Below are 19334 nucleotides of genomic sequence, written 5' to 3'. Positions count from 1 at the left end.
AAAAAAAAAAAAAAGAATTTTATATGTATGAGGCCTCAGGTTATCCTGGAACAAAACAGCAAGGGTTAGGGGGAACAAGAAAGTCTTTGAACCTTTGGAGTTAGTGTTAATTTTACATGATGTTCTGAGCCACTTTGATTCGACCTTGGAGGTCCGCTCTCCTCTAAGCGGTCCCGTTTGCTGCTTGTTGTCCTCTCAACTAGATTAACAGCTCGAGCCGTCGGAGGCCAAGCCACCCCGCAACACGCCAGGAGGTCAAATGGCTGGCAGCCGTTTTCTCAGAGTTTGGCATAAAAAGGGGAAGTTTGCGCTTAATGAAAATTCAGCATCCCAGAGGGCGGCGGGGTGGGGGGGGTGTTCTCGCGGAATGTCGTAGTCGATTATCTTGACTTTGATCCCGGCTCGCTACCTCGAGCCTGTTCACGGCGGCGCGGGCGGCGCGGGCGACAAAGCGCTTTCATCCTCGACGCCACCGCCAGCGCAACAAGCTGTGATCACACGCCGAGATGCACGTAACAACATTAGCATTTGCGCTAAAGGCACAGCCCGCTGTCACCGATCAACTGCGTAAACTCACACTGAAGGAAATAGTTGGTTTTATTCCTGTGCCACTGGCCTTTTGTGAACTTCCAGAAAATCACAATTTAAAAAAACAACAACAATTCTATTAAATGTTGCTGGTCTGTGTAAAAGGGGCTGAAGGCAACCCACATATTTTTTCCCCAGCTTTTGGACACCGTGTGCAATTTTATATTCATTTTATAAATAAAGTTTCTCTTTTATAAAAAAAAAACAACATTAAAAAACTGGATTTAACTGTGACAGCAACAAAATATGGTGAATAACAAGAAGCTCAAAACTTGTGGTGCAAAGACAACAGCAGGAGCACCTCTGCGACGCACCCACTGGCTTCAGAAGAAAGCTGAACGTCAGAAGGCAGCCAGCTCTGGCCCAGCGAGACTCCACTTTGAGTCCCAATGTGAATACTACGCCGGTAACCATAGTGATGAGAAACTCGTCAAAGAATTAAGTAAGGCCATCTCCATTTTTTGTTATTGTGCTTTAAAGACCAAAACACAGTTTAAACATAGTGGCACCATTTTTCATTGCAATGAGTCAGTTGTGTCCATTCGAGTCAATCGACTTGTGAGTTGCTCACTTTAGGCTCAGCCTTATCCTCCTTGACTTCATGTTCTCACGCTCCTCTTAAGCAAAGACATCAGAGAGAAGTAAATACAGTCGGTAATTGAGAGGTAAATAAGACACATTGATCTCCATAGGCGGCCATTTTTCAATATAGATTAGCTGTTTCGAGTCGTCATAATTTGGTGCCTCGAGCTGTGATTGTGTGTGTGTGTGTGTGTGTGTTAGTCTCAACATTGAGTTTCAAAAGATAACTAAGTGAGAAACAGACTGTCTAGGGAGCGTTCCAAGGAGCGTCTTGTCAGAAGAACAGCCTAATGGAAGCTGTATGAATTATTAGCGCCGGCGCTATCGGCTCATTTCCGAGTGAACCTGCGTGAAATGAATGCGGGGATGTCTCATTACGGTTTATCAAACATCCAGCTGGCAGCTCCGTCCGTCAAAAGAGAGTTAAATATCTTGTTGTTTACGCGCACCTTCTGCCACGACTCCAAGGTCAACACGACCTGTCAATCCCACTCGATTATCGTCGATGATGGAACGATTAATGCAGATTTTTTTTTATCGCTGTGGATTTCAACCGGCTTTCCAAAACGTGTTTGCGGATCTTCTTCATGATAAACATACCTACCAACACGACGCGAACAAAAATCCAATGAGACGTGTTCATCAACGAGTTTTTGCTACGCTTTGCAAACTTTGAGCGCTCATCGGGGGGCGTTTTTCATTTTCATTTACACCGCGCCAAATGAGCAAATTACCGACACCTTCTTCACAACTTAGACGTTTAACGGCGCAATTAAATCACAATAGCATGCTTTCCGTCCGGCAATTAACCTTTTACTAAACCAATAATTATTTAGTGCCTTACACCATGACAAACCCGGCGGTAATGGATGTCTTCTGCCCTATAAAAAGATGAAAACCTACGTAGCCGTTTAGCGCCTTATGAGCTTGGCTTGACAAGAAACATGCCAGACGACTTCAGTCCAAAGTAGTCGAGTAATGTAAGACATGATTTAAAATAACACATTTTCATTTACTGGAGGTGGAAACATTTAAAAAGTCATTTCATTGATAATCATTTATAAATGAGTTTCCCGTAAAGCAGAGTTTGACTGTTTTTCAACCGGAAATGGATGTGTTGTTTTTAAACGACGTCGATTTTTTGCACAGGTGCTCGTTTCCAAGGCAACCTATATCACAAATGTTTGAACCATAGTCCCAACTCAGTCAATCTGGTAACAACTGCCATCAGAGCACGATTAGTCATCGGAATTACATGGCGATATGAAGTCACGCAATGATGCATGGTCGCCGGCTCCTTTGTCAATGGGCGACCAATCGCATATCTCGCGGATAACCTGACTCGGCACATTTGTCAACGGGGGACTCCATTACCTTTGGCGGGATGGGGAATAGATTCCATCCCAAATGGAGCTGTCTGCCCTCCAGCCTTGTAGATAAAAGTAGCTTGTGAAGCCTTTGGATGGATATCACTAAGTGTTATGATTACATTAGTCATAAGAGCCCCTTTAACTCTGCGTACTCTAGAGAATAACTGAAAGTGAGAACAAGGGTGTGACATGAGCCCCTTTCATCCTGCCAGCTAAAGTTGACCTTTTCCCATTATGACATTTTTTCGCTCACATTTTATAGCATACATTTACAGTATAGCACAAAAACTAAATTAAAATGTCTCAAAAAATGATGTGCTTGTAAAGACGATGTTGAAATTAGCATTACTCTGGCTAAAAGCTAGGAGCAAGTTGGTCTAGCAGATATTGTGGTAGTAATCCCAAAGCAAACACGTAGCCACACTGCAGTCTTTGTCCTTTACCATCTCCTTAGCTCTTAGCGTTGACATAAAGACACGCCATGTTGATCTGAGCTGGAATCCATAATGATAATAACGACGGATCGATAGCGAGGCGCACCGCGGAGTCGCTGTCACAGCGGGATATTGACGTAGCGACGCTCATTTCCTGTGAGCGCATGCCGTTAATGACTAAAAATGGCATTGCCGCCTGTCAGCTGTCGTCGGAAACAGCGGGGAGGAGGAAACGGAGTGCAAATTCCCCACAGAGCTTTGAAATTTCTTTGTCAAGATTCAGGAATCCATTATCATCAAACTTTGACACCATGATTTGATGAACTATGCAAAATAGTTTCACAATTAAGCTGTTTTGAAGGACTGCTTCCAAATGGGGATGTTTTGGCCGGATTAGGAATTTGTTAATGTGCAATAGATATGGCATCTTAAAACCGTAATGGCCGACTTCCTGTTCAATTTCGGACATGGGTCATTGAGACTTTCTTGTGCATCTTGTTGTCGTAGTCATCTCTTTCCAAGTTCGTATCATTTAGCAAAAAGTGTCTGCGATTTATTCCAATGAGCGGATTTTGCTAAAATGGCCACTTCAAACCAAAATGGCCAACTTCTTGCTTCATTTTAACAATACATTTCTTAGGCTTTCTGTTATTTGTCCTGTTAAATGTTCAAATGTCAATCTGTGAAACTGGTGGAAGGTATTTTCCCCCCCTAATGCTTTAATTGTATTGATTTTGAATGTTGCATGTGACAAAGCAAAAATTGCTATTGTGTCGATGCCATAGCAACAATTTGATTGATTTTGAGCATTACCTAACCCAAGATGGATGTGACACAACAAAAACTTTTACAGTGTCAACTCCTGACTAAGAATCAAATTGATTTTGAACATTTTTCAAGCCACGATGGATGTGACAGGAAAAAACACGTTTTTGTCGATGCTTGAGCGAGAATCCTATTGATCTTGAGTGTTTGCTAACGTAAGATGCCAAACATCTTCTGTCACTCCAGGAAAAAAAAAAAAAGATTTCTCTTCCTAATTTTTTTTTCCTTATTCAGATGTGACGAAGATTTTCCGCTTGCGGTGGCCTAGTCCGCCACTACGTCCCTGCCGTCTTAACCCTGATGGCAAAAGTACTCCTGCATTAGCATAGACTCATTTGTTTACCATTAATTATGCATTCGTGTCAAGCCACTAATGATGACAAGGTCAAGGAGCACCAGGCGAGAGAAGAATGCCGTAATATTTCTCAGAGTGCAGAAGTAGTTGCTTGCTCTACCTTTCTGCCTAAGGGACCATTAGCACATAATCCAGTCGGTGACATTTTGGCCTGAAATCGCTCGTTATGAATCTGTTAATTGATTGTGGATTTAATGGCATTTCCCAGCGATGGAATGGTCTGCTTGGCTTCGCCTTTGCCTTTCACCCAGACGCCCAGATAAAACGGGATTTGTGTGTAGAATGTCACACACAGAGACAATGATCAGATAATTGGATGTCATGTAGCATAATGTGCAATATAGTTGTCTTTTGTTTGCTGTCAACACAGCAGGGCAGCGGCCATTATGGAATAACGTCGCACAAAAAGTGTCTGTTAGTACCTCCAAAGTAGCAGAAAATTACTTGTGTCCTCTCGTTCGAGTGGCGGAATCACACAAGCGTTTCCAGGCGGTGTAAAATACACTTGAAACGTATCCTTTCACACAACAATCATGCAAAGAATAGTGACATCAGTGCCTTTGCCTCTTACACAAACAAGTTGAAGATAGCTTGATGTAAAAAGTGCTGGGTTGCGTCGGGGAATACAGATATCAGTTGTTTAACGCAGAGATACTGTCGTGTCCCGCTTGTAAAAGGAGACAATTATCCACATTTGACTTTCACACAGAGGCCAGATAAGGGGGCTGATTGTTTCCGAAGACAATTGATGAGAACCGAGTGGTTGATTGTGCACTTCATCGCCCTCTGCCAGCGTTTATGGGTTGTATATAAGAAACTTTGTTTCACACAGAACACAGCAAAGTGTTGTGTATTATTTCTCATCATTTTCCGATTCTACAAAACCTGTTTTGTGTTTTTCTCCATGAAAGAAGCAAAAAAATATTCATGTCGTTGTCCATGTTGTGGTGATGTAAAAGAGTCGAGCAGCAGTAAACTCTCGTCCTTCTGCCTCGTCGCCACACTCTCATTAGCGATCGCCATCTGTCCGAGCAGACCTCACACCACTCCGTCAACGTTCTGTGCTCCCGGCGCCCTATCACACCTTTAGACGCAGCGTCCTCCTCGGTCAGGATGACACCTTCATCATTCGCATCCCCCTCGCATGGGCTCAATCTCGCGTCTATTTGTCTTGGCGCTGTCTGAACCCAGACAGATTATTACTAATATTCGGGGTATGCATCAACATCACAGAGGGTGATGCGAACACACTGTATTTCAATATGTCGCTACCGTACCCAGGAGTCACCGTACTGTATCTAATACGACAGGACACGTGTGAAGTTGCATTAAAATGTAAGTGAATCATATCGTAACTTTAGTGAATCACCTTGTATCGCATCACACTTGAAGTGAATCGAATCGTACCAGTTGCTTCAGTCAGATCATAGTCGGAATTGGTCAGATGTTAATTGTTGTGATTATTTTTTAAATGAATCAGTCATAAGTGAATCGAATCATAATTGAAGCGTCTCGCAATTGAAATGAATTGAATGATATTGTATGAAAATTGGAGTGAATTTGATCACAATCAAACCGATTGTATCGCGACTGAAGTTATTTGTATGTAACCGGTGTGAATTGTCTCGGAATTGCAGGAGTTCATAACATACTGCATCATCATCGCCATGATCGGTATGGTCTCAAATGGTACTTTCTTCCACTCATCGTTCAATTATCCCCCTTTCATATCAAGACTGTGACATTTCCATCCCGTCACTCGTTTTCTCTGTGGAGCACGATGAAGAAGTCAGTTCCGGGCTCAGTCCGACGCTCCGTGTCTTGTCGCTCTCGTAATTCCCTAGAGAAATTGGAGCTGACAATCTTCCGCCGGCCAGACATGAAATCCTGTTGATCCGTCAGGACACGCTCGGCCTCTGAGCTTCCCTGGCGGGCACGGCGGAGTCATCCGCAACACGGAGACACAGAGACGACGCCTGAGACAAAGCCGCAGACTTGAGGATTCCTGGGAGCTTTAGTCCAGTGTCAAGCTAGTCCCCACTGACAATTTCTTCGATTAAAAGTTTGACTGACATCAGTCGAAAGAGTTTTGTGTCTGGATACTTCACTTTCAAGGTATCTGGCCACTGTAGTATTAGATCATTTTTAAGACTGGATCATATCATAATTTGAATGAATCATTCTGTATCTGGATTGAGTCATATAATGTCGTAATTAAGAGTCAGTCATAACAACTGAATTGTAGTGAGCCATTAAAGCACATCAAATCATCATTGGAATGAATCGTACCATAGTTGGAAAGAGTGATGGCACGTCGTAATTTGAGCGAATCGTGTCACATCGTAATTGGAGTGAATTGTATCGTGTTACAAATCGAATGAATTTTGTCTGATCCAATTCTAAATATTGTCGATGTCAGATGATAAGAGTGATGTGGATTCCGTTTTGTTTTAGCATTCCGATGCAATATGATTTACTACTAATATGTTACGATTCATTTGACGATGCGATTAACTCCAATTAACATACGATTGACTCCAACTGTGATGATACCATTAACTTTAATTACGATAGGATTCCCTTCAATTTCCATCACTGCTACTCCATTTATGTGACAAAAAAAATTCTCAAGGATTTAAGATGATGATGATGATGTCTAAATTACCACTTGGACATTACAATATGTGCCCTATTTATCGGACATACAACAAGCTACATAAGTCCGAATCGAAACGAGGTGACGACGGGGGGCTCTAGGCGTGATGACTGCAGTGTGAGCAACAGCAGGCGGCTGACAAAACATGACGAATATTTTGCACCATGTGACCTTTTCACATGTTCACCTTTTAGAGCGCCTCAGCTCTTTCTGCCACACAAATAAATGGCAAACATTGGACAAAATAGCCTTCACGGCTTCCGACGCAGCTTGCAGGAGTCCGACGCGAGACCTTTATGTTTGCAACGTAACCCTCGAGGCCACCATGTTGAGTGTTTAGAAATGTCAGCTGTGGTGACTCAAAAAAAGTGAGGCTTTAAAAAGGCTGCCGGAATACAACAGCTCACAAATGATAAACAGATAGCGGCAGCTAGCGTGGGAAGCTAATGTTAGCCCCTTTTGAGCTTTCTTGTCAAAAGTCACAAATAGGTGGACTCAATTCAACGTTTTTATCCTTATCTTGGCTTTACGACAGGATAAAAAACATTTGACTATGTTTTAGCCAGACTCAAAATCTGACAGGTTAGCAAAGTATCGTTGAAATAATCTTAATTTTTGGTCGCGGCTTTTTATAATATTCTTCATCTCAACTGAAATCCTCTCTGGCTTTACCTCCATGTCCTCCCATGAACCTTAGCCGTCATTGGCCAATTTAATGAGGCTTAATAAATTCAGACCTGAAAAATGAGTACCATCTCATCAGTAACACAAATGTGAACCTTCAGACTGCCTGCGATTATCAATTCTGTTCCACCATCTTGCCTGTAAAGATATGTTTGGAGAAAACCTGATACCTCTTCTCCATCCTTAACTAAAAGCACCTGAGTGTCGTTCATTGTGTATACTTGAGTGTGTTTTTGCTGTGCTGTCCATTGTGATTGCCTGAGGATTTGGAAAGCGTGCACTTCTCCTCCACTCTGCTGCCATTAATAATGCACAGCAGCTTTTACTGGATTCTTACAAGATCGACGAGCACTACTTTTCTTTCCTTTGTTTTTCCTTTTTTTTTTGTCCTTTCCGACCCGTTCTCCATCCCTGTGGACAGCGGATGTGTGGGAAACTCAGAAAATTTCTTTATTTATTGTCTCGCTTGTCAGGGCCAGGTAGAGCTTCTTTTTTTTTGTTGTTGGGGTGTTTTTTCATGACATATTAGTAGCCACTATTGAGCAGCACTTTGTATGCAAACTAAGAACTTTGGTTTGTTTTTGTATTTAGTTTGATAGGCTGCTAATTTTAAAGCGAATGACTTCAATTTGGTTTAGTTTTGCACAGATGTCATTTTTGCTGTTTAAATGCAAAGGTGTCGCTATCTTGTTTTCATTCTCGTTGTCTTGACAGGTTCAGCTTTTTGTCAACAGCTTATTTCCACAAAATGTATCTTTTCTTTTTGATTGATGATTCTATTTGCTCGAATGAAGCAGCTTTTTGTGAATAACCAAAACTTTGATTTGGGTTTAATTTCACACAATTTGTTTGTGGATTTAATTTTCTTACTTAGATCAGGTTTTACTTTGTTCCCATTTTATATATATTATATATCTTTGTATATATCTTATCTATCTATACCTATCTTATCTTTGTGAATCAAGGGCTTTATTTTTGACGGTTTAATTTCCATTTTTATTTCTAATTCGCGTTAGCTTCACACGACCAACTTGAAAATTGATTTGTATTTTTTTTTCATGACTCGGGCCTCAGGAGATGTAGTCTGTGGTGTTACTGGGTTTAATTTGTACTTTGATAGGTTGCTTGTTCATTTTCCCTTTGCTTTGATACAACCACCTTTGTGTTAACTAAGAGTTTTATCTCTTGTGACTGGTGCGGTGCATTCAGGTCAGAAAACATTACCTCTGCACTTAATACAAATTCATATTGGACATGCTTGAGAAAAAAAATGGTTGTGGTTAGACTGGAAGGTCCTGCTGTATTTTGTAATTATGTATAAAACATAATAATTGAACGAGGGCTGTGGTGCCTTGTTTATAGCAAACAAACAAGCTTTTGTTTATTATTCATCAGCGGTCGTCACGGTGACACGACTCCACCTTTGGCTCATTTCCACAACCATTTCCGAGCGGACTGTAAAATACATATTCATGACCTTTTTTTTTTTTTCAACCATTTGCAAGTCGGAATGATAATAAGGACAAAGAGTGGCTTTGTAAAAAAACAAAAAAAAAAAACAGTGAACGCAAAAATGCTTTTCAGTGCTTCTAATGAGACACGTTTTAATAAGCAGGTGTGTTCAACATGCTCACAATTTGTAAACATAAACGCTCCAAAACGCGACACGCGCCGGCGGGCGGAAATTAAAAATAAAATAAAAACAGCTCATCAATGTTTGATTCAAGGGAGAAGAGCTTAGAGTAACCCCCGGATGTTCATTAAATGTGATTCTTACGCTTCTTTTTTTAATTTATTATTTTATTTTATTTTTTTAACATTTTCAATGAAACGTCACCTTGAGTTGAGCACGTTGTATGCAAAAATAAATCGAGTCAATCAAGCTGCTTACCCAAGCGAAGACAATTCAATCACTTTAATTAAAGTAAAATTCATTCACATATGGCTTGAAGTCACTTTTAAACATTGTAAAGTGTCATACAAGTCTTAAAACAAATCCGTTTCATGAATGCAAAATATAAAGCAAAACTTTACGACAATAATGTGTCGTTAGTTGACACCGAAATTGTCACGACAACAGAATTGATAGGCAGCCAGGCGAATGTTTCCACACCCGATATTAGCCACTTTCCAAAATGACGCCAAGTGACTTGCGAGTCACACATTGGACGTGACAGCCGCATTTTTTCAACAAATGTCCCGACACGGTCCTCTATTGTCGGCGTTCCCCGCGATCCGACGGGATTTGTCGGCTAATGACGGCCTCTGTTCCGCCAATTTTCCGCGCTGTGAGTCATTGTTGGGCATTGGGCCATCATTGTGGTGTCGTGGGAAAGAGTCAAGACGCTAAGCCTCTTTTCCCCGCGAAAAAAGACGAGCAAATCTGCGGCGTAACGCCGCTAAGATGCTCACTTCCCCGCCTGCGTGACTCTCGGAGCAGAATGTTCCGGGAGAATGCGCTGATGTCATCCGGCCTCCTTTCACACAGCATCTCCTGGAACATTTTCTCACCTTGCTTCATGTTCAGCATGGACGCTCGGTGAAACCAACAGTGACAATAGCTGTTGAATCTCACTGGCTGAAAAAAAAAAAAAAAATCCTGTCGATTATTTTCCTTCTGCACTCACAAAAATCTGGACCAGAGTCCACGTATGGCATTTAAAACCTCGGAGGTAGCCCGGCGTTGTTCATGATGAAGCGGCGCTTGTCACTGCGATGTATAGCGTTAGCCTTTGGCTATCATCTATTGGGCATTAAACTGTGAAAAGGACATTTAGTTTTTCAATCTGTTCTTCAAGTCTGCCCTTTAGTCTAATTTATGTCTCCCAGGCGGGAGAAGGTCTCCACTGAGGGGCTCACAACTCTTCTTCCTTTCTCTCTGTTGCCTTTCCCCATTAACTCGTGAATACCATTTTTTGTCAACGCTGGACTTTATTTGGATTTATTCTACATTTCTTCAGACACACAAAATACCACAGCTTGTTTTGACCGCAGTTCCTTTTCCAACCTCTTTGTTGAAAAAAAAGTTAGCACTGATTCTATTGGAGTCGCTTCCGAGAGTGGCTTCATCTGGCAGAGTGTTGTTCTTGGCGCAAGTGTGAATGTCAGCGAGCATTAACAACCTCCCGTTAATTGAAGTGTAATTGCGTCGCCGTCGGGTCAGAGCCTCCTATAAATTTATGCCGCGCCTCCAAACACAAGGTGATAATAACAAGCCTAACAGAATGCGACGTTCTTTTGAATATCGTGAAAAGCACGACACGGTTCAGGTGGCTAGAAGCTACAGCCGAGCTAAATCTGAGGTTTGTTTGATTCCCAAAGGAGGGAGGGAGGCAAGGTGATGGGAGGGGGGGGGGGCACAGAGATGTCTGCCCCATCAGGCCCATTGGATGTCCACTAAGTGTCTAGTAGCCACTGGCTGGAAGACGCACCTCATCAAAGATTCATGCGCGGATGTACGAGATGGGATATTGTGCCGCCAGTCCGGCCGTGTTCGGGAAAAGGCAGCCCGACGTCTGCTTCCTGCTCCGCAACTCCTCATCGCGGTGAAGGTAGCGTACGCGCCATCTTGGGTTCTGTTCACGCCAGGGTTGTGGGTTGGAGGCCCGTATCGGTATCACCCTCTCGGTTTTGTTTGAAGTCGTGGTCAATGTGGTCTGTGGCTTTTATTGATTCTTTTAGCTGTGTTGTAGTGAACTCAACATTTCTAGCTTCTGGTTTTCTGTCGATTTAGTCATATTGGATGAAACATCCAAGACCGTGACGCATGCGGTTCCAATTTCTGTGTCTACGGCTATCGTCACCCGGAGGAGCCAGCTACCGTTTCGTCCCTCGGGGTGTCAGCGTGCCGTCTCATTGTGTCTTTCAGGTTTCATTTCCTGGTGGAAAGCCAGCCGAGCGCCAACCCTCTCCAGGCGTGGAGGCGGGAGATAAAGCTTTGTCATGTTGTCTGTCGCCTGCAGACATTTTTTTTTCTTTCCTTTTGACCAGGACGTGACCTTGACTCTTTAAAGTGCTTTTAAGTGCTTTTCCTTTTTTTTTTTTTCTTCCCTTCTCGAGACTGAAGAAAATACCCTCGCGGTCTTTGACTGCATTCTCTTGAGCTGTACGAGGCCAACAGAGCAGCTTATAATGATGCTTATCATTAACCCTTAGATGTATACGTTTTTTTTTTAAATATCGTCATAATAAAAAGCCAGAGAACTAGAGGAAAAGAATGGAAAAATGTCACCAAAGAAGAATTGATGGCCTTGTGCATCTGAGGGTTAAAACCGGAACCCTAGTTTAAAATCCTAGTTTGAAACCCTAACCCTAGTTTGACACCATAACCCGAGTTTTAAACCCTAGTTGGAAACCCTAACCCTCGTTTTAAACCTTAGTTTGAATCCCGAGTTAGAAACCCTAGTTTGAATCCCTAGTTAGAAACCCTAACCCTAGTTTTAAATCCTAGTTTGAAACCCTAACCCTAGTTTGAAACCCTGACCCTAGTTTGAAACTACGGCCCTCCAAATGCAGATTAATCGGTCATAACGCAAAAGAGAGGCCTCAACAGTTTAATTTCATGTCACAATAATAAACTTTTTTTTTTTTTATAGTGGTGCGATTAGTTATTTAAAAAGTCTTGTCTCTTTTTACTGGTTCTAGGGTAAAGACATATACACTCATCTTAAAGCCCAGTTTGAAACCCAAACTTGCAATGCCCTTTGAACCCCAAACTCTACTTTTAAACCTTACTTTGTTTTCCTGACATTAACCCATTAGTGTGGCTCAGCGGTAGACCTTTTTGCTTCTCAACTCTAAGGTTGTTGGATCGATCCTCAACCCTGGTGACTATGTTGAAGTGACCTTGAGCGAGACCCCGATTACCATTTTGCATTGTTTTGCACCCACTGTCGAATCTGGTTGTCGACTTGCGTGTAAAAGCATTGAATTATGGGCGTGTCTGATTCGATTAGGTGTCTACCGGCTGCTAATTACCGTCGCATGATGTTCGCCAAGTGTGCGCAGACTTCCTTCTTTTGTGCTCGACTCTTTGACCAATTTCAACGACGAACCAAACAGCCGTCGGTTAATGAAAGGCACTGATTATTCCTCCCCTGCCTGCGCCGCATTTCTCTTATCAATAAAAAAAAAAAAAAAAAAGCGCTGGCGTCTCTCATCAAGGAGGAGAAATCCATGGAAAGCTAACGCGCTGACACAAAGCGACTGCTGAAGCCCAGCAAATCTGCCCGCTTAATTGATTATTGGCGCCAGAAGCGGGTATCTGTGAGGTGCAGAAGGCCTCGGGGGAAATAATGGAAAACAGATAAGATGAAATGCGCGAGAAGCGTCGTCGACGCTGCCGCCCCGTTTCCTCCCGGCGTGCCAGCAAAGCGTTTCCAAATTGCCCGAATCAAAAACGTAAACATGATGTAATCGCTAAAGTGTCGGAGAGACTTTTTGAGTTCCAAAGTGACTGCGGTTCAAAGCTTTCCACTCGCGGGACCAATTTTAGCTTTCTAAATTCTCCACGTCTACTTTGACTTATTTCATACGTTTAATTCAACCGATCGACCAATCGAGAGCCGACATGCTTTCTTTTGTTGATCTTTTTCTTTTTCTTTTTTTTAGACTTGCGCAATTCCTTTTGTTTGTTGTTTTGATGACAAGCTGGAGGCTGCGATTGTCCTTGGCCTTCGTAAGGGATCACTTTTTCATGCTTTTCGTGTGTGTGTGACTGAAGCGTGGTGTGACAACACAATCAAAGGCAGCTTGCAAGGTTGTTTTCTATTTATTTTTGGGAGGTAATAGAAAGTCAAAAACAAGATGGGCGACACAAGGCCATCTCTATTGCACAGCGAGTGGGGGGAAAAAAAATTTGCAGTGATGTTATATAGCTTTCACACGTAATGCAGCAAACAAGACGGAGGTATTATGATGCACCTTGGAAGGAAGAAGCACTCTGGCATTTGATCGTTTGTCGTTTCAGATGAACTCCAATATAATTTTTTGCCTTGGTAAACAGACTCCAATTCCAGTGAGGGTTGAGACATCGTGTGGGGAAACAAAAACAAAAATACATGCAGATGCTTTTCAGGCAAAAAACAGCTTTCAATTGAATTGAAAAAATGAGACATTTAATGTTCAACTTAATTGTTAAATATTTATGATTTTTTTTGTTGTTGTTGCCTGCAACATGTTAAAAAAAATAATAATGTCATTTTTCTACACTCAATAAGCAAGTAAGGAAACTAATTGTTGCATCTTTGTGATTGGCACGCTAACTAAGTGATGGACCGACTAACTAAGTAACTAACTAATAAAGCAACCGAGGAACTAATGACTTCATTGAAAGGTAAACTCTGACCTCACATTCAATCGAGTGTGGATATGTCAACGGTGCAGAGGCAACACACACACACACACACACACACACACACACACACACACACACACACACACACACACACACACACACACACACACACTTCACTGCTGGAACTATGCAGCAGCGTCCTGAGAAAATGGCGGCACCGACATCCCGACCTATGTGACTGCCTGTGGGTCGCAACCATTAAAAGACACTTTAGTCCATTTGGCTGGCTGGATTGCTGCCAATAAAATGAACACACACACACACACACGGTTAATACATCCTGGGAATTTATAGCTATTCCCCCGTTTCCCGGGATATGAGAGGGATGAGCAGTCTTGTCAGTCAGATGAGTTTCTGGGTAGAAGGAAAGAAGATGGTTGCCATGGCAACACATGGGCATCATGGGCAACACGCTACAGCAGTTCTCCACGTAGGCTGTTTAATCCACATCGTGTTGTGTTGTTTAATCGACTGAGCGAATTTGGTAACAAAAAAAGAATGAATTGAAAGATGTTTTGCCATGACCTGTGTCGTGCAGGTGAGTCGACCATGAGGCTGCTGTGGAAGTCCCTGGACAAGATGAGATGTCTGAGGAAGCGCTCGGCCATCCCCTTCCTCGGCTTCCTCATCACGTTCCTCCTCTTCCTCAACCTTTACATTGAAGACGGATATGTGCTGGTTAGTGATTCCTTTACGTGCGTGTGTGTGCACCTGCGTGTTTAACACCATCAAATGCTCCACCATGTCTTCCAGGAAGAAGATAAGAGGCAGCTCAGGGAGACGTCGGCCCACCTCCCGAGCGCAGAGCGATACGTGCACACCTTCCGAGACCTCAGTAATTTTTCCGGATCCATCAACGTCACGTACCGCTACCTGGCCGGTACTCCGCTCAACCGCAAGAGTATGTCTAAAGTTTTGAAAAAGAAAAAATATTTGACATCAAAACATGATCGGCATCATTTATTCCCTGTTAGAGTATCTGACCATCGGGCTGTCGTCGGTGAAGAGGAAGCGAGGGAACTACCTCCTGGAGACCATCAAGTCCATCTTTGACCAGTCCAGCTACGAGGAGCTGAAGGAGATCGTGGTGGTGGTCCACCTGGCCGACTTTGACTCCGTGTGGTGCGAGAACCTCCTGCAGGAAATCAGCCGCAAGTTCTCGCACCACATCATCGCCGGCCGCCTGCTGGTGATCCAGGCTCCCGAGGAGTACTACCCGTCCCTGGACGGACTGAAGCGCAACTACAACGACCCCGAGGACCGGGTGCGCTTCCGCTCCAAGCAGAACGTGGACTACGCCTTCCTGCTCAACTTCTGCACCAACCTGTCCGACTTCTACATGATGCTGGAGGACGACGTGCGCTGCTCTCGTAACTTCCTGACGGCGCTGAAGAAGGTGATTGCCTCCCGGGAGGGATCCTACTGGGTGATGCTGGAGTTCTCCAAGCTGGGCTACATCGGGAAGCTCTACCACGCGCGGGACCTGCCGCGCCTGGCGCACTTCCTGCTCATGTTCTACCAGGAGATGCCGTGCGACTGGCTGCTTATCCATTTCCGCGGGCTCCTGGCCCAGAAGGACGTGATTCGCTTCAAGCCGTCGCTCTTCCAGCACATGGGCTACTACTCGTCCTACAAGGGTGCCGAGAACAAGCTGAAGGATGACGACTTTGAGGAAGACGCCGTGGACATACCCGACAACCCGCCGGCGCGGCTCTACACCAACATTGACGTCTTCGAGAATTACGACGCCGCCAAGGCCTACAGCGCCGTGGACGAGTACTTCTGGGGTAAGCCCCCGTCCACCGGAGACTTCTTCGTGGTGGTCTTCAACAAGTCGGCCAAGATCAGCAGGATCAAGATCGCCACGGGATCCGATGATAGACAGAGCGACATCCTGCGCCGCGGAGCTCTGGAAGTGGGCGAGAAACTGGTTGGCACCAAGAAGGGAAAGCAATGTTCCTCGTACATCACCCTGGGGGAGTTTAAGAACGGTAATATCGAGGTCCGGGACGTGGACCACAAGATCAGTTTTGACGTGGAGTGTGTGCGTATCGTAGTGACAGCCGCTCAGAAGGAATGGCTCATTATCAGAAGTATAAGTTTATGGACGACCCCTCCGCCCAGCCAATGAGGAAGACGTGCGGACATCGTAGGCAACAATTTCTAGAAATTTAAATATTTCCACTCCAACGTAAACGTTTTATACGTATGTATGTATTTATTGATTTGGATTGCTAAATGTTTTGTTTTTTTTATACAAGCGTCAGATCCGCCATTGTCCAAAATGAAAAGGTATCGAAATGAACTTTACAAAGTATCGACTATTGTTAAAAATCTACTGAATGTAAAGTTGTCGTCGTTGTTTTTACAAATGTATTTCAGCACCAGTTGTAAAAGTGAGAAAAGAGCATCCGGCATTACTCTTTGCTTTGTGTTGACAATCATGAAGCTTGGCCATTTTGAGTCGAGGAAATCTGCTTCCGATTGGGACTCATTTCAACCAATTCTCTTCTCGGAACCAATCTAAGCCGCAGCTTCAAAACAACATTTCTAGCTTGGGATAAAAATCCAGCCCAAAATGGCTGCTTCAAACCAAACCTTTTTTTTTTTCCATGCAACTTGTGACATCATGTCCACATCGTCCAAATTCGTTTCTTGGTTTCACGAAACTTTCCAAATATTTAATTCTAGGATTTTACAAGCTGTTCCATTTTACTCCAAGGTATTTTTTCCTATGCATCACCGTACATGTTCTTTCAAAAAAAATAAGTTGTAGTCGTTATTAGGAAGCGAAATACAACAGGCTGTCCTTGAGAACGCCGTCCAATTACTTGAGGTAATTGTGTCTTTCTCAGCCTTTCAAGACGGATAACAAGGCGGCAAAGTGTCGCTGTGGGATTCCCGGCAGGCCTCGTCCCCGTTTGGCCCTTAATGAGCTCCCGCACCGCTAAGCTACCGAGAGGAGCGCCATCTTGAGGTACTTGGCACTTTGGATATTCACTTTGAAAGCCATCACCACACACTCCCCTCCCCCACCCTTGTGTCACCACGTCTGCTCCGTGTTATGTCAAAGCGGCTGACAGGAGAACACAGTTTGTTTTTTCCACTGGAGATGAGATTGCTCAGTGAAAAACGAGCCAACAGTGCTGTTCTTTTTTTCCAATATAAGCTCAGCAGCACAATTTTCCCGCAGTAAAAGCTCTCTCTTAGGAGAAAATAAAGACCTTGGGAAAAGCCAATTCAAAATCAAATATCAGATTTCCCGTGTCTTTTCAAGAATGGCTTCTTGAGACTTTTTTGTGGGTCTACTCATAATAGACAAGCCTACCAAATGTCATGATGCTAACTAAGTGAGACACGGGCTTCGGGGTCTGAATAAAAAATTAAGAAAATAAACTACACAGCTTTACTGAACTCATCAAAAGTCACTGCCATGTTCCACTAGAGAAAAAAAAAAAGTTTCACACTTATTACCCATCTGTGTACAAAATTTAGGTTCCCGGGAAATGGTCTTAATGACCCGAGTCTGACGTTAGTTTAGGTGGCAGTCTGAAGTCACGATGTTGGTCATGTGACGCATGTAACACGTGCATGAAGTGATCGTGAAATCTTTTCCCGCTCCGTGTTTTCGTACAAGACGACATGATATCATTCTTTGTCTTGACTTGCGTCTTTCTCGTTGCTGCTGTACTGTAGGATGACGCATATATATATTTTTGTACCACACGTTGTACGATGATGTTGTGTTGTAAAAAGGAGCCGGATTAAACCCATGAATGCTCCGTGTCATGTTTGCTTTGCTTGACCGCACAATTTGGACACAAACGTAAAAAGACAGAAATCGTTTTGGGGTGACATTTGCAGCTGGTTGAAGCATCCTGAGACTTCACGTTTAGCCGCCAGCTAAGAACATACATTATTCATTTCAATATTCATAATATGCTTTTTTTTTTTTTTTCCTCCTTCTGCTGAAGAGCATCCATAATGAACGCTAGAGGGGACACGCTCAGGCTTTTTGTTTTGATTTGCATGAGGGACACGCACATCACATACACGGTAATACCTTTACAACTGAATTCGATATTTACGGTATTTTGCTAGAAGTAGCGCTGGTAGAATTGGACATGATTAGCCAATAGAAGTACAACTACCGTATTTAAGGCGCCACCGGACTATAAGGCGCACTGTCGGCTTTTGAGAAAATGTTGGGTTTTTAGGTGCGCCTTATAGTCTGGAAAATACTGTCATACATTTGTAAAATATGGAGAGAAAAAAATGCAGCGCTGTGAATAGTTTTCTGTTGTTTGATTTCACAAAGCTGGTAAATGTCACTTGAAGCTTCGAGTCATACGGTCCTGCCAAAAGGTGTTACAAATGGGCCAAAAAAAAGAAAGTATAATGAAGACAGTGACATTTTAACTGCAGTTGGGCGTGCACACTGGACAAAATGTCAGAAACAAAGCCCGCCGGGTGCTGTTTAGTCCCGTGTCATGGCAGGGCTGATGTATCTGTAAAAAGTTGGCAAATAGTTCCTCATTGTTTAAAAAAAATTCCGTTTTCATTTAATCTGTTTTAATCGTTTGGGTAAATCCAGTCAAACATGTTTCCGGAGTCATAATCCTACCAGAAGGAGGGATTATGTGAGGAATTAAGTCATATTTTCTAAGCAAGAAAATCAGACTCCACTTTTTTGTTTTGAGTCAAATCATATTTATATAGGGGAAAAGTTTTTGGTCATTTTACAAGGATTAATTTTTTTCTTATGGATGGAAAACGTCTTCAATATGATGATCATCCTTAATTTTTCAATAATAAATTCTCATATCATTTTGAATGAAATTGTTCAAATTTAAAAACTATCTTAACATTTCATTCAGTGATTCTTGAGTGTACCACTAGAGGGAGCAATTGTATTTCAAAAATCATTGATCTCAAGAATTGAAGCAAAAAATGGATTTTGTTCATTTGTAGTTCGTTTGTGAAGCAGCACACCACGGAATCCTGTGCATTCCTGTCAAGTGACACGATGTGTTTCCGATCTCCGGAGATTCGCTGTTGCATCCTAACATTTTTCATTTGCTGCTCATGGTTTGCGTACGCAGCGTTTGTTGTGACAGCTGCTGGCCTTCAGACGCACAACCTGCTTGAAGACGCACTTGAAAGCAGAAGAGGCTCCCCGGAGACGACCGCTGTGAGACTTTCGTAATTGTCACCGCCACCAGCAGGACGTGAAGAAGGACCCCCCCCCCCCAAAGGTGAAATACATTGTGTGTAAGTGAGGGGTGTCATCACATTTCTTTTTTTTTTTTTTGCGAGACGAAACATTTGATAGCCTCATACGCCGAAGGGGTGAACCGTTTGGAGGCGAACCCCCCCGAGACGCCTTCTGTCTGTCTCAACTCCCGTTTAGTAAATGCAGGAACGTCGTGTTCCACTGGTGCGGAAAATAGCAAGCCCACCTGTCTGAATAAATGCTCAATTTAGA

General features: G+C 43.2%; 1 protein-coding gene across 5 annotated transcripts in view; it reads left to right on the top strand.

The window, feature by feature from the left end:
• mgat4c (mgat4 family member C) overlaps positions 1-17613 on the top strand; it is a 45298-nt gene extending 27685 nt beyond the window's left edge. For all 5 annotated transcript variants that reach the window (XM_085915372.1, XM_085915374.1, XM_085915373.1 and 2 more), the window contains 3 exons: positions 14388-14527; positions 14603-14750; positions 14824-17613. In XM_085915372.1, coding sequence (XP_085771498.1) covers positions 14399-14527; positions 14603-14750; positions 14824-15980 — 1434 coding nt within the window. In that variant the 5' untranslated portion in view covers positions 14388-14398 and the 3' untranslated portion in view covers positions 15981-17613. The remainder of the gene's footprint in view (positions 1-14387; positions 14528-14602; positions 14751-14823) is intronic.
• The last annotated feature ends 1721 nt before the right edge of the window (positions 17614-19334 follow it).

The sequence above is a fragment of the Syngnathus leptorhynchus genome, chromosome 6, assembly GCF_054491065.1.
Source record: "Syngnathus leptorhynchus isolate UIUO chromosome 6, UIUO_Slep, whole genome shotgun sequence".
Lineage (NCBI taxonomy): Eukaryota > Metazoa > Chordata > Actinopteri > Syngnathiformes > Syngnathidae > Syngnathus > Syngnathus leptorhynchus.
The sequence above is the reverse complement of the archived record's forward strand: the minus strand, read 5'-3'. Positions and strand labels throughout refer to the sequence as shown.